Source organism: Stegostoma tigrinum, chromosome 14 (genome assembly GCF_030684315.1).
Source record: "Stegostoma tigrinum isolate sSteTig4 chromosome 14, sSteTig4.hap1, whole genome shotgun sequence".
Taxonomy (NCBI): domain Eukaryota; kingdom Metazoa; phylum Chordata; class Chondrichthyes; order Orectolobiformes; family Stegostomatidae; genus Stegostoma; species Stegostoma tigrinum.
The window spans coordinates 40,969,500-40,982,672 of record NC_081367.1 but is presented as its reverse complement, the minus strand read 5'-3'; the positions used below and the strand labels follow the sequence as shown (position 1 = coordinate 40,982,672).

Here is a 13,173-nt window from a genome sequence, read left to right as displayed (position 1 = left end):
TAGAATCCAAACAAGCTCCTTATTTTTGTTACCATCACATAACAGTTAAATAGCTAATTTGCCACTTTCTTCTTCAAATTGTGTGCTGTCTTTCTGGCCCATTTGTTCCAGTGTCTCTGTTATCTCTTCAATTTTATATTTCTGGATGCAGGTACTCTATCCCTTATCTCTTTATTACTGATGTGAAGCCTGCCTTTTACCCCATGGTAAGATGTTCCCCAAATCCAAGCCTATTCAAGGTTTATAGGCTGGGGATATTGCTCAATTAGCTTTGTAAATGTAAATTTACAGCAGTGCTGCAAACTGATGTGTTCTGTACGGCCCACTGGCTTTAAATACTCGAACTTTTCCCTGGGCTATCATTTCTTTGAGTGTAAAAGCAGACCCCTATCAATAAGTTGCAACTCGACCATGCTTTCCCAAACTCTTAAAATACAGGTTTTAATTTTTAACTATTGTGGTATTTCTAAAATAATGCAAACTTTGTTTGAGAATATACTTTACATTCCTGTTATTTATGGATGAGTAACTCCAAGTACATCCTTTCCCTTTTGCAGGGTTCAGTCAAGGATTTCGTCGTTCGATTGGAGGACTTGCCACAATATTAGGTCCCATGTGGGCAGGAGGCTTAACTAATAACCTTTACATAATGTTGGGAGTCATGATGGGTCTTCTGACACTTCTGACTGTAAGTTAAATTGAATTACGAATCAGTTACTAGTTCTTGATGTTATTTGTGGTTTGTAAATTGGAATATCAGCTGCCAAATTATATAAAATTTCTTTTTCCTTCACCAATCTCAACAGTTGCTTAAATAATAGCAGACAGGAAAAAAAGATACTCTGGTTCATGCAGCTTGCCTCACTTGAATCAAATGCTTTGTGCATAATAACATTAAGACGTCAAATCCATTATGTTGCATTACACTTTGAAATATCAGCGCCAATTCAGTTCTGTGCTTGTGCAGTTCTTCTGTGCTTAACAAATAGCAGCTGAGAACTTGAAGCCTCAGCTGATGTTTTGCAATCCCCTCCTTTTGGTCTGGGGTTGTGAGTGCAACTCGAGAATCCCTGCTGCAGTCAATGTACCAAATAATAAAATTTGGACTTCTGCTCCATTAAGATCAACTATTTCTTCAGTCATCAGAGAACCATGTGGATTCATTTCTATTTTGACAAATAACGGAGGTCAGAGTAAACTTTTCATCACATTTTTAATCGTCCACTTTTCTGGTTTTAATAATGGATCGAAGAATGCATAAACTAACTCATTTACATCTAAAGGTTTCTGTTAAAAGTTAGAAAGCTATATCACAGACTGTTCAAAAACAGCCTGATATTGCCATGCTCTCAAAAGTCACATTTTCCTGCATACATCCAGGATTTCTCGGTCAACTGTTCCTAAATATGTCCTATTCTTGTGGGAGTACATACCCACTAAAGTGGTGGCACAATGCTAAACATTCACTCCTCCTAACTCTACTTAGTTTCGCTATCTGCACAACTGCATACACTCAAGGACAAACCCAGATCCCCCTTCACTGCCCCAGTGAATCGCATGGTTGTACATCATAGAACCTTCACAGTGTGGAAACAGGCCATTTGACCCAACAAATCCACATGGACACTCCGAAGAGCATCCCACCCAGACCCACCCCCCTACCCTACCCCTATAAAACTACATATCTCTTGGCTAATACACCTAGCTTGCACATCCCTGAACACCCCGGGCAGTTTAGTATGGCCAATCCACCTCACTTGCATATTTTAGACTGTGGGAGGAAATCAGAGCACCTGGTGGAAATTTACACAGACAGGGAGAATGTGCAAACTCCACACAGTCACTGAGGTTGGAATTGAACCCAGGCCCCTGGCGCTGTGAGGCAGCAGTGCTAGCCACTGAGCCACCATGCCACGCAGGAAACTTGGAGAATTTCCATAATAGTGGAATTTGTGTTTTTTCTGTCATTCGCAAGAGGTGTAGACCCCAATCCTGTGTGGAATACAATATACTGTTGGGATGGAGTGATCCGGAAAGATTCAAAATTGATGCAGGACTCCATCAAGTTTTCTAACAATAGGTCAAACATAGTCAATGGAACCATCTACGCCTCCAGGTCCTTCCAAAAAGACTCTGTAGGCCTTCTGCTTTTGCCTTGAACAGAACCAGACTAGCCTTGTTCTCACATTGCTCTTTTTGACTCTACTCTCTTCATCAAATAAAAGGTGCTGCCATGCAAGCTTATTTGGGTCCCAGCTAGAACTGAAAACTATTTTTAGGCTATGCCTGCCATTTTGCGAGATACATGGAGTTGTTTTTGTTTCAGTCCTCCACCAGTCTCCTCCATTGTCAATGTCCAGCATATTGATGACTGTTTCCTATTCTCACATCCATCTGGAATATTGGATCAACTTTGCCTTTATATGCAATGCTTTCCTCACTATTACAAGATCCATTTCCAATTCAGTTGAGTCAGTCGATAGCCACTATAAGTGTGAACAGTTTTCTAAAGCTATCGTTCTGTTCCATTTCCTATTTCTTCAGTTCTTCTACATCTTTTCTGTACCTTCAATACCAGTGCTTCTGATATATCTTCCTTTATCCTCAAACAAGAGTTTTCTTGCTTGACAGAACTTTTGAACAGATCTGTTTCCTATTATTCTCGTTTTCTCCCAGAATTTAAATACGGCTGCAGTTGTCCATGCCTTCCATCCAACCAGATTCCATATTCAATGGATCATCTTCCACCACTTCCAGTGCAACAGCATGCCCTGTTTCTCTTCCCTCCTTTTCCTTTCTTTCACCATTCTGAAGGGACCATTTCTTCCACATTACCTGGATCCACTCCTAAGTCAACCCATGGCATAGTCTCACGCAAGTGCAGGAGTTGCAAGCTTATCTGTTTTATCTCCTCCCTATATTTCAGGACTGCACCCACTCCAGGTGAAACAGTGCTTTACTTTTGCTTGCAATTTGATGCATTGTAGCTACTGTGCATGACAGGAACTCCTTTATGGTTTTCAGAACATCTCTATTTCGTCTGTAAGCATGACCCCCTCAAACTGCCACTTTAATTCTCCACCCCAGTCTGTCCCTGACCCCTTTCTGTTGTTGGTTTGCTACACTGTTTCAGTGAAGTTCGATGTTCATTTGAGGAACGGGAACTTCACGGTGTCTGTTCCAACATTTCACTCAACAATTTTCGATCATAATTTCTGCTCTTTTTTTTTCAGATGGCAAATGCTTATGGTTCCACTGTTTTGACATAAACTGTGACTTATGTGAATTATTTTAGTTTGTGCTATCTCCTTTTGTTACTTAATTATTCTTGCCTTCCCTGCTACCAAAGGCCATTATTTTCTTTTTGTCCCTTCTCCCATCCCTTTCACTGCCCCTATTCCTAAATCCTGTTATACTTTTAATCTTTTCCAGTCCCAGATTTCCCAGAAATATTAACTGTTTCTCTTTACTTACTTTCTGACCAGCTGAGTTCAGTATTTACTGTTTATATTTCTGGGAATCAAAATTATTTGTTTGCAACTTACTGTCCTGCCTTAGCTGTAAGGCCACAGAATGTATTCTGCTTCGGAGTCCTCTTGTCCATCACCACAAATAGCTCAGCTACATTCTCCTGACCAAAATGGCTGAGTCTTGAAGGACATATCTAACAAACCGGGTTTGCGCACAACTCCATTTCAGCATTGCAAGGAGTTCTTAGTTGTTCTTCTTTCCAGTGAGAGCACTGTCCACAGTGGTGTGTGACTGTGTCAAATAGCATAGGTCCAGAATAGATCTAGCAATTCAAAAACTACATATTTGTGTGGTACTTTGCATAATCAGAAGCAGAATTATATTCATCATAGTCTGCAGTTTCCGGCCTGGCATGTAGAAGAGCATTCCAAAGAATCATCATTTTGGTCTCAAAACATTTACTCTGTTTCTCACTCCACAGGTGCTTCCAGACTTGATGAATTTCTCATGCACTTACAGTTTTTATTTCCAAACTCCAGTGTCTGCAGTGCTTAGCTGTTATGTTAGAGCAAAAAGCATTTCAGGTGTAATACCAGGTGTACTTAATAATAAACAGCCAATCTAGTGAAGTTAAGATACATGTTAAAACATGGAAGCAGCAAATGGCGATAAACAATTTCACATTAAAATTCTGCAGTCCTACTGCATCCAGTTATGAATGGCTGTCACCAGTGGACAACTAATGGTAAGAGGATGCTGTGCGAACATCCCAATCCTGAGTGTGAAACCCCAGCACATGCATTCAAAAACCAAAGGCTGAAGCATTTACAGCTATTTTCAGCCAGAAATGTCGTGATAATTGAAATTGGTCTCCTCCTGTAGTTTCTGCCATCACAGATTATGTTCTTCATCTCTTCACAACCATGATATCAGGAGGCACCTGAACACACTGGATACCACAAAGACTCTGAGCTTCACCAACATTCAAACAGTAGTACTGAAGCCTTGTGCGGTAGGACTAGTGTGGTTGTAACCAAACTGTATAGGATGGTTATTACTGAAAAAGAGTCATACCAATGTGAAGCGTTAATTCTGTTTCCAACTCCATAACTGCTGCCAAACCGGAGTTTCTACAACATTCTCGATGTTTGTTTTTTTTAAAATACTAAGTTTGACTGAACTGTTAATCATCTTTATGTGTATTAAACTCTTACAATTTATATAACAATGACCTGAGTTCATCCAACCATCTTTTCTATTTTAGATAATGATGGTATTATCATACAGCTATCTCACTGAAACTCCCCCAACCTTGACTTCATCTGTGACAGGGAGAAATGTGGATGATGATTGCTGAAAGTGCACATGAAATCCAGAAAAACTACAAGGTAGAGTGACATGATGAACTTATTGATTGTGTAAAATACATCTAGCTCCAAAGGTAACACCAGAAACTACAGGACCAGAAAGGCTATTTTGGCCCATTTGTTATGTCTGAGTTCAAAAACAATGTACTGTATTATCTATACCTCGGTTATTTATTTCTCTGGCCAGAAGCCTATTTATTTTCGAAGTTAGCATAAATCATTCTGTGCAGCCTTTTGTGTGAAGGTTATGCTTGGTTTGTCAAAACATCTTACCTCTTCTAAACTTCATCCTATGCCCCCTTGTTCTGATTCTTGGAGTCACTGTCCTGTCATCCGTTTTTGTTTCTCCTTAACAATATAACTACAATAATACCTCATTGACTAAATTAATGGTAGAAGACCAACTTAATTCTGAGATTTCAGTCGGTGAATTATATATGCTGCAGCAAAACTGTTTTGTAAACTGTGCAGACATTTCAACTCACAGCCAAGGAACTTTCAGATGTTTTAATTATAACTAATGTACTTTGGGTGGAGTACTTCATTGTCTGTCACCACAAGTGGCTCAGTAGCACCACCACAGACCAAGCTGCAAGACTGGGTTTGCAGCTGGTGGTGAGGAAAAACCTCTGTTGACTTCGGGCTCCTCAGACTCCTCACACAAATCTGTCCACGAACCATGGTAATGTCCATAGGGTAAACATGACAGAGTTATTGTGGAGATAAAGTACTGTCCTCAAACTGAGGTACTGTCCATCGTGTTGTGTGGCACAGTCACAGTGCTAAGTGGATCAGACATCAGACAGATTCAGCAACTCAAAGTTGGTGAAGCCACAACACTGGAGTACTTGCTTCCTGAACAGTGGAACTATTATCCAGAGCAAAGTGATCCAACAACTGTGGGGATTGGATCTGAGCTCTGCAGTCCTGCCATGTTCAGCCATGAATGGTAATAGACCATTAAACTACAAACAGGAGGCAGTCACTCTATCTCTGTCTCAACCCTTAATGCTGAAGGAACTCATTGATGAAAAAAATGAGTCTGAAGTGTTATAATCGCTGAGTTGATGATCTGTCTTGGCTTCCTCGTGAGCTTCACCCCATTATGGAGGACATCTATTGGTCAATTTGATTCACTCTATTTGATATCAAGAAATAGCAGAAGGCACTTGATCCTGACTACATTTCAGCAATGGTACTGAGCACTTCTACTTCAAGTCAAGCTGCTCCAGTGCAGCTGCAACAGTGCCATCTACCTGACACAGTGGAAACTTGCTGAGATAGGTTCTATCCACAACAAGCAGGTCAAATGCAATTTACTGAATTACTGCCCTACAAGTCTACTCACAGTAATGTAAATGATGGAAGGAGCTGTTCACAGTGCTATCAAAGGAATAATCTGCTCATTCATACTTAGTTTGAGTCCCACCAGGGCCGTACAGCTTCTGATGTCATTACAATTATGGCTGAAACCTAGGACAAAAGAGCTGAACTGCAGGCAAAAGATGAGAGTGATTGCCCTCAACATCAATTGTTTCAACCCCAGGGCTTCCCTGGAGGAGTTCTCAGGGCAGTGTCCTAGGCCCAACCATTTTCAGCTGATTATCAATGACCTTCACTCTATTATTAAATCAGAAAATAGGAACGTTCACATTTTTGCACTTTGTTAGCCCCTTTCAAACTTCCTCAGATATTGAAGTAATCTATGTGCAAGTGCAGTAAGACCTGGACAGCATGCAGACTGGTAAATGGTAACTAACACTTATGCCATGCAAGTGCTATAACCACCTCCATCAAGAGATATTCTAACATTGTCCTTAACATTCAATGTGATTACCGCACTATCAACTACCTGAAGGTTACCATTGACCAAAACGCAAACTGGATCAGTGTTATGAAATGCTGTTACAATAACCGGTAAGAGGCTAGGAATTCTGTGGCAAGTGAGTTAGCTCCCTCTGCCTCACCAATACCATTTCACCCACAAAGTACGTCAGGAGCTCTCTGCCTGATGGGTGCAGCTCCAAAAGCACTTGGGAACTTCAACACTATGCAGGACATCATCTCCTTCTCCATCAGTGCACAGTGGCAGCAGTGTTTGCTATCTACAAAGTGTACTGTAGTAATTTACTAAGGCTCCTACAAAAGCATATTCCAAATTTGTGACCCCTGCTACCTAGAGGATAAGGGTAGCAGATACATGGGAACACCAAGTTTCACACTATCCTGACTTGGAATTGTATCGCCATTCTTTCGCTATTATTGGGTCAAAATCCTGGAGCTCCTAACGTAAGGGCACTGTTGGTGTACTAACACCGCGCGGACATCAACAGTTCAAGAAGACAGCTCACTAACATCTTTTCAATGGTAGCCAGGGATAGGCAATAAATGCTGGCCTTGCCAGCACTGCCCATATTCCATGAACCTCATACAATTCTTAAATATTAAAGACAGAAGCAGAGCTTCTGTAAATCTATCCCAATATAAAAACTTTATGCTCCTCATTAATGGCTTTGATGTGACCAGAATTTTAACTAAAATCTGCTGTGTGTGTGTGTGTGTGTGTGTGTGTGTGTGTGCGTGTTAGCCAAAGGAAAGAAAATCAACTGAGCTGTGATTACTGCTCATTCTGTGGAAGTACCCAGTAAAAGTGTGCCTGTTAGCAAAATTAATTCAAGTGCCTTATGATGCTGTTCAAAACCATTTATTTGCAAGTCAAGAATTATGCATTAATCTTGTATAATTTATCAGAACACTTCAGTATGCCATTTTATATATTTGAAATTGATCCTATGGAGGAAAACGTAAAAAAACTTATCAGAACAGACTGAAACAATTGAATTTGTTTTCACTGGACTGTGCAAGATGAGACTTGAAGCATATAGGGAGTATTCATTGCACTAAAACTGGAATCAATATGGTTGAACTGAACGTCTAACTTTGTTCATAACAATAACTTGAACTCATATTTATGCACACTATCTATAGCTAGACCTTGATCCTTTTTACGTAAGAAATATCTTATTTTTTAATTTACTTCTGAGACATGGGTATCACTGGCTGGACCAGCATTTATTGTCCCTACCTGGGTATCTTTGAGAAAATAGTGGGGAGCTGCCTTCTAAAACCGCTAGGTCCTTGTGCTATAGATAGACCCACAATGCCGTTAGGGAGGGAATTCCAGGATTATGATCCAGTGACAGTGGAGGAATGGTGATGTACTTCCAAACCAGGGTGGTGAATGGCTTAGTGGGAACTTGCAGGGGGTGGTGTTCCTATGTACCTGGTGCCTTTGCCCTTCGTACCCTTCATAGAATAGAATTGGTTGTGGGTTTGAATGTTTTTAAAAGGATCTTTCCGAGTTCCTGTAGTACGTCTTCAGCCTTTTCTTTTGCACTGATGTCTTGGTTTCTGCCATTATTGAGGATGTGGATATTTGTGGAGTCACCTCCTCCGGTGAATTGTTTGATTGTTCGCCAAGACTGCAGAGCTTAGATCATTGCAGGATCACTCAGCTCTGTTTATCACTTACTGCTTATGCTGTTCGGCATGGATGCTGCATATGGCATGCCCTCCTGAACTTTTTATTGAACCTCCAGCGTTGATCTCTGGCTTGATGGTAATGATGTGCTGGACCATGAGTTTGCAGGTTGCCTGGGAGTACAATTCCGGTGCTGATGGCCCACAGCGTCTCATGGATGCACAGTCTTGAGGTGATAGATCTGTTTGAAGCCTGTCCCGTTTAACATCACAGTAGTGCCACAACACAGCATAAGCTATTGTCAGTGTGAAGGCAGGCTTTCATCTCCACAAGGATTATGTGGCAATCACTGTTACAATATTGTCCTGAACAGATGCATCTGTAGCAGGTAGATTGATGAGGATGAGGTCAAACATGTTTTTTCCCCTCTTGTTGGTTCCCTCCCTAGACTGCTGCTAGACTGGGCAGCAATGTCCTATAGGATCTGACCAGCTCAATCAGTAAGGCTGCTTCTGAGCCACTCTTGGTACTGTTCATTGAAATCCCCTCCGAGTACATGCTGCACCCTTACCACTCTCAGTGCATCCTTCAAGTGTTGCTCAACATCAGCTGAGGGAAGACTGTGTATTGTAATCAGCAGAAAATTTCCTTGTCCATGTTGAATTAATGCAATGAGACCTCCGTGAGGCATGGTCTCAATATTGAGGAATCGCTGGGCTCCAACCTCCTAACTGTACCAACTGTGCCACAAGCTGTGCTGGCTTGCCCTGCTGGTGGGACAGGACTTATCCAAGGATGGTAATGATGGTGTCTGGGGCACTGTAAAGTATAATTCCATAAGTATGACCATATCAGGCTATTGCTTGATTAATCTATAAACCTGCTGTCCCAATTTTGTCACTAGATATTTGTAAGGAGGACTTTACAGGATTGATTGGCCTATGTTTGCCATTGTCATTTCTGGTGCCTAGTTGTTGCCAAGTGATTCATCTGGTTTCATTTCATTTTTGAGACTTTATAGCATTGTTACAACTGATATTTGGAACACTGTTTATTTTGCCATTAAATACGTAAGCCCTAATATTTAAACCATTGCACAATTAAGGAACTTGTTTCTGTTCAACTTAAGTCAGGGGAATGGATGAGTGAATTGAATGGGGAAAGAGAAATGACTGATGTTGTAAACTCGATAGCCTCTGAAAGAATTGGTAGCGGAAAGTGTTGAGTGGCTGGTTGAGTGATGGGTGTAGGAAAGTAACAGTTGAAGGCATTTTTAGGCAACTAATAGTCTGATGTTAGAAATCTACATGTTACTTTGCTTTCTTATTTCTGATTAAACATCAATAATATCTGTTGCCTGAATATACTTGAAGTTAATCGCATGCATCATTTTTAATGTAAGAATTTTATTTATTCAGGGTTGTAGGCTTGTGATTCCATTAAACATTTATATATTTTATCTTGTCAAATTTAGATTTCCCATTGTAGATTTTTCTTGTTTTATTGTTTTGTTCTCCAATATAAACAAAAGAATGTTAACACTATAACTTAATTTACAAAGTCCATGAAATTATAGTAGTAACTTCCCAATTTCCAAGCACTGACTTTGTACGGTATTTGGCAACTGAAAATGGTAGGGAAATCTCAGACGTTTCAATCCTCCCATCCTCCATGGCTACTGCTTCTTCCTCCTTTTCCATCCCTTCTCTCTCTCCCTCTCTCTCTCTCTCTCTCTCTCTCTCTCTCTCTCTCTCTCTCTCTCTCTCTCTTTCCCCCCCCCCCCCCCCAACCCTGTCACTACTCCAGCATATCCAAAGCCTATAGTTGAAATTCTTAAGTGTTAATGCATTAAGTGTACTTTATAATTTTCACCATAGGCTGCCAAAGGTGTTTCATATCATGTATGTAATCTAGAGAAAATATTTCAAGCCCATTTAGACTAATGTAGAATGACTCCATAACGCAATGAACGAACAGTCAACATTTTCTGTCTGCTGATGGCTAAGGGGTGAATGTCAGCCAGACAGAAGAAACATTGCCTGTTCTTTGAATATTGTTGTAAAATCTTAAATAATCATGTGAACCACCAGTACAGTTCAACAGTTCCATCAACGAATGAAATCTCAAACAATATGTCAATACAGCAGTAGTATTGGACTACATAATTTAGTTCAGAAAATGAATACCTTACATGAGCAATATTGGAGATCAATGTTTTTTCATACATCATACATGACGTGACATAATATTGTCATTATATAAACATTAATCTCTCCCATTAGTTAAGGAGTACTTTGAATGCATATAGGTTTTCTAAAGTCACTCTCAAAATATCAAGGAACCAATAAATAAAACTTACAATTTCTCCCAGTGAAATGATATGTTGGAAGGGGCTTGATTCATGGAAATTCATGGAGTTCAGATGGATGGTTCTCTGAAAGTGGAGTGACAGGTAGACAGGGCATTTGGTACATAGAAGTTGGGAAGTAATGTTGCAGTTCTACAGGACATTGGTGAGCTCACACTTGAGTATTGTGTTCAGTTTTAGTAACTTTGCTATAGGAAGGACCTTATTAAACTGGAAAGAGTGCAGAAGAAACTTTAAAGAATGTTGCCAGGATACAAGGGATTGAGTTATAGGGAGAGGTTGGATAAGTTAGGACTTTTACCTTCAGAACATAGGAGACTGATAGAAGTGCATAAGATCATGAAAGGCATTGATAGGGTAAATGCAGTCAATCTTTTTCCCAGGGTTGGGGAATCAAGGACTAGAGTGCATCAGTTTAAGGTAAGAGGGGAAAGAATGGAAACCTGAGGGGCAACGTTTTACACAGAGAGTGCTTTGCATACGGAATGAGCTGCCAGCAGAAGTGGTTGAGGTGGGTACATTAGCAACATTTGGAAGGCATCTGGATGAACACGTGGATTGGAAAGGTTTAGAAGAAAATGGACAAAGTGCAGGGAATTGGGTTTAGAATGGATTGGCATTTTGGTCAGCATGGACCAGTTTGGGCTGAACGGCCTATTTCCATGCTGTAGGACTCCGTGACACTGAGTTTTCTGTAGTTACCTGTGAGTTATCAAAGTCTGTCTCACTTCCCTAACATGGTTATGTTATCTCAATACCAGAACTCCTCAGCAGTGAAATATGAACCATGGGAAATGCTTCATATTTCAACATCATATTATTGCTGGCCTTCAAGCTGCTATATGGAAGTTCCTCAAAATTGGCAGCAGCACATGTCAACTACCCTGTAAAAAGTATGTGTTACTGAAAAAAAATACAATCTGTATTATTCAGAACAATGAAGATCGCAATAGACGCAGTAATACTATCCTCGGATTCAGTTATAAACGATTTGGGCTTTGTTTCCGTTTCATCATCTGAAACATTTAATTAAATTACTGCTTTGCAGTTTATTCCGTAGCCTTCATCATTCTTTGTTGTGCATCCATGTTCTATTTCCAGTACAGTGTTGATTCTTCTTTTCAATGAAATTCCTTTTTAACAATTTATTTGCACAAAAGTGATCCTTTTGTTTTGATTCCAGATCTCAAGTCGCTGTTGCTGTTGTGAGACTGCAAGCATCGTCTTATATGCACATTTATTGCCATATTTATGTGAACACTTCTGAGTCTATTTTTTGTACATTTTGGCAACTGTGAAAATGAACTGATATTCTTTTGCTGTAAAAAGATGTTAGATAAACAATAGAGAGATAATATAAAATGTGAACAAATGAATGCAGTGTATTCTTATTTGTTCCAATTCCATATTAATATTTAGATAAGTGTAAAGATTATATTTTAAATTACAAACTGTTGTGCGTATATTTGCTAATAAATCACTGTTAAATAAATTAAATTTTGGAGATAAAAACATTTTGTTACATTGTCAAATAATGTCATAAAAGCAAATATGATTGTGATGTATATCACAATATGTTGGACCCTAGTATTGCTGTGTTAAAACTACTGACATTTGAGTTAATTTGCAGTATTTTTAAGAATTAAAATTCACAGTGTCAGCTTTAAATATTGAGAAGCACCAAATGCCTCAGTTTTAACTTCCTTGCCCATTAGAAGCCAGTTTGGGGTGAGGTAGAGTTAATATGGTATAGAGGACTTCCTGTGCTTGCCTGATCAGAAGAAATTTTAAATTTCAGAAATGAGCCTTTAGAGGAGTCTCTCAGCCTTATGTCCTGTGTCCGTTAGCTCTTGAAAATGCTGCCCTTTAAGTTTCTGCAAGGTCCCTCCTACCAGCAGTAGGCTGTAACTCCTGGGATTGAAGGTCAGTTGGTTTGTAAATGTGGAATGAGGCTGAGGGAGGTAAAGCCTCACTGCACCTTGACCTCCAAGTTTGTTGTTGACCATGGTTTCTCTTGTGCACTAATCTGGTCAATGTTCAATGAATACAGCAGGCCAAGCAGCATCAGAGGAGCAGGAAAGTTTGATGTTTTGGGTCGAGACTCTTTACACCATGTTATCTCAGATTCTCCAGCATCGGCAGTTCCTACTGTCTCTATAACAATTTTAACCCCACTGCGAAATTTCTAAGCATGCCTACCTTAAAGAAGTTACCCTCCTCCCTGCAGAAGGGTCTTCTCCTGAAACGTCAAACTTTTCTGCTCCTCTGATGCTGCTTGGCGTGCTGTGTTCATCCAGCTTCACACCGTGTTATCTCAGATTCTCCACCTTCGGCAGTTCCTACTATCTCTGGTCAATATTCAAGCTCATTTTGAAAGACTATAAACATTCGGACAGTGATTTTGAAATCGTTTCTGCAGGCTGAATGAGGAATAGAAAATAACAACTGGATTTTCACATTTTTCTCCCCCAATTTTCTCATGTGGT

At 40.0% G+C, this 13,173-nt stretch overlaps 1 protein-coding gene across 3 annotated transcripts in view; it reads left to right on the top strand.

Annotated features, from left to right (window-relative positions):
- The window catches only part of LOC125457409 (uncharacterized), an 86,696-nt gene extending 74,557 nt beyond the window's left edge, over positions 1-12,139 (top strand). For 2 of the 3 annotated variants that reach the window (XM_059651098.1, XM_048541573.1), the window contains 3 exons: positions 558-688; positions 4,736-4,859; positions 11,871-12,139. In XM_059651098.1, coding sequence (XP_059507081.1) covers positions 558-688; positions 4,736-4,828 — 224 coding nt within the window. In that variant the 3' untranslated portion in view covers positions 4,829-4,859; positions 11,871-12,139. Of the gene's footprint in view, positions 1-557; positions 689-4,735; positions 4,860-11,870 lie in introns of those variants that run through there. The other variant, XR_007248622.1, reaches the window with a different exon arrangement.
- The last annotated feature ends 1,034 nt before the right edge of the window (positions 12,140-13,173 follow it).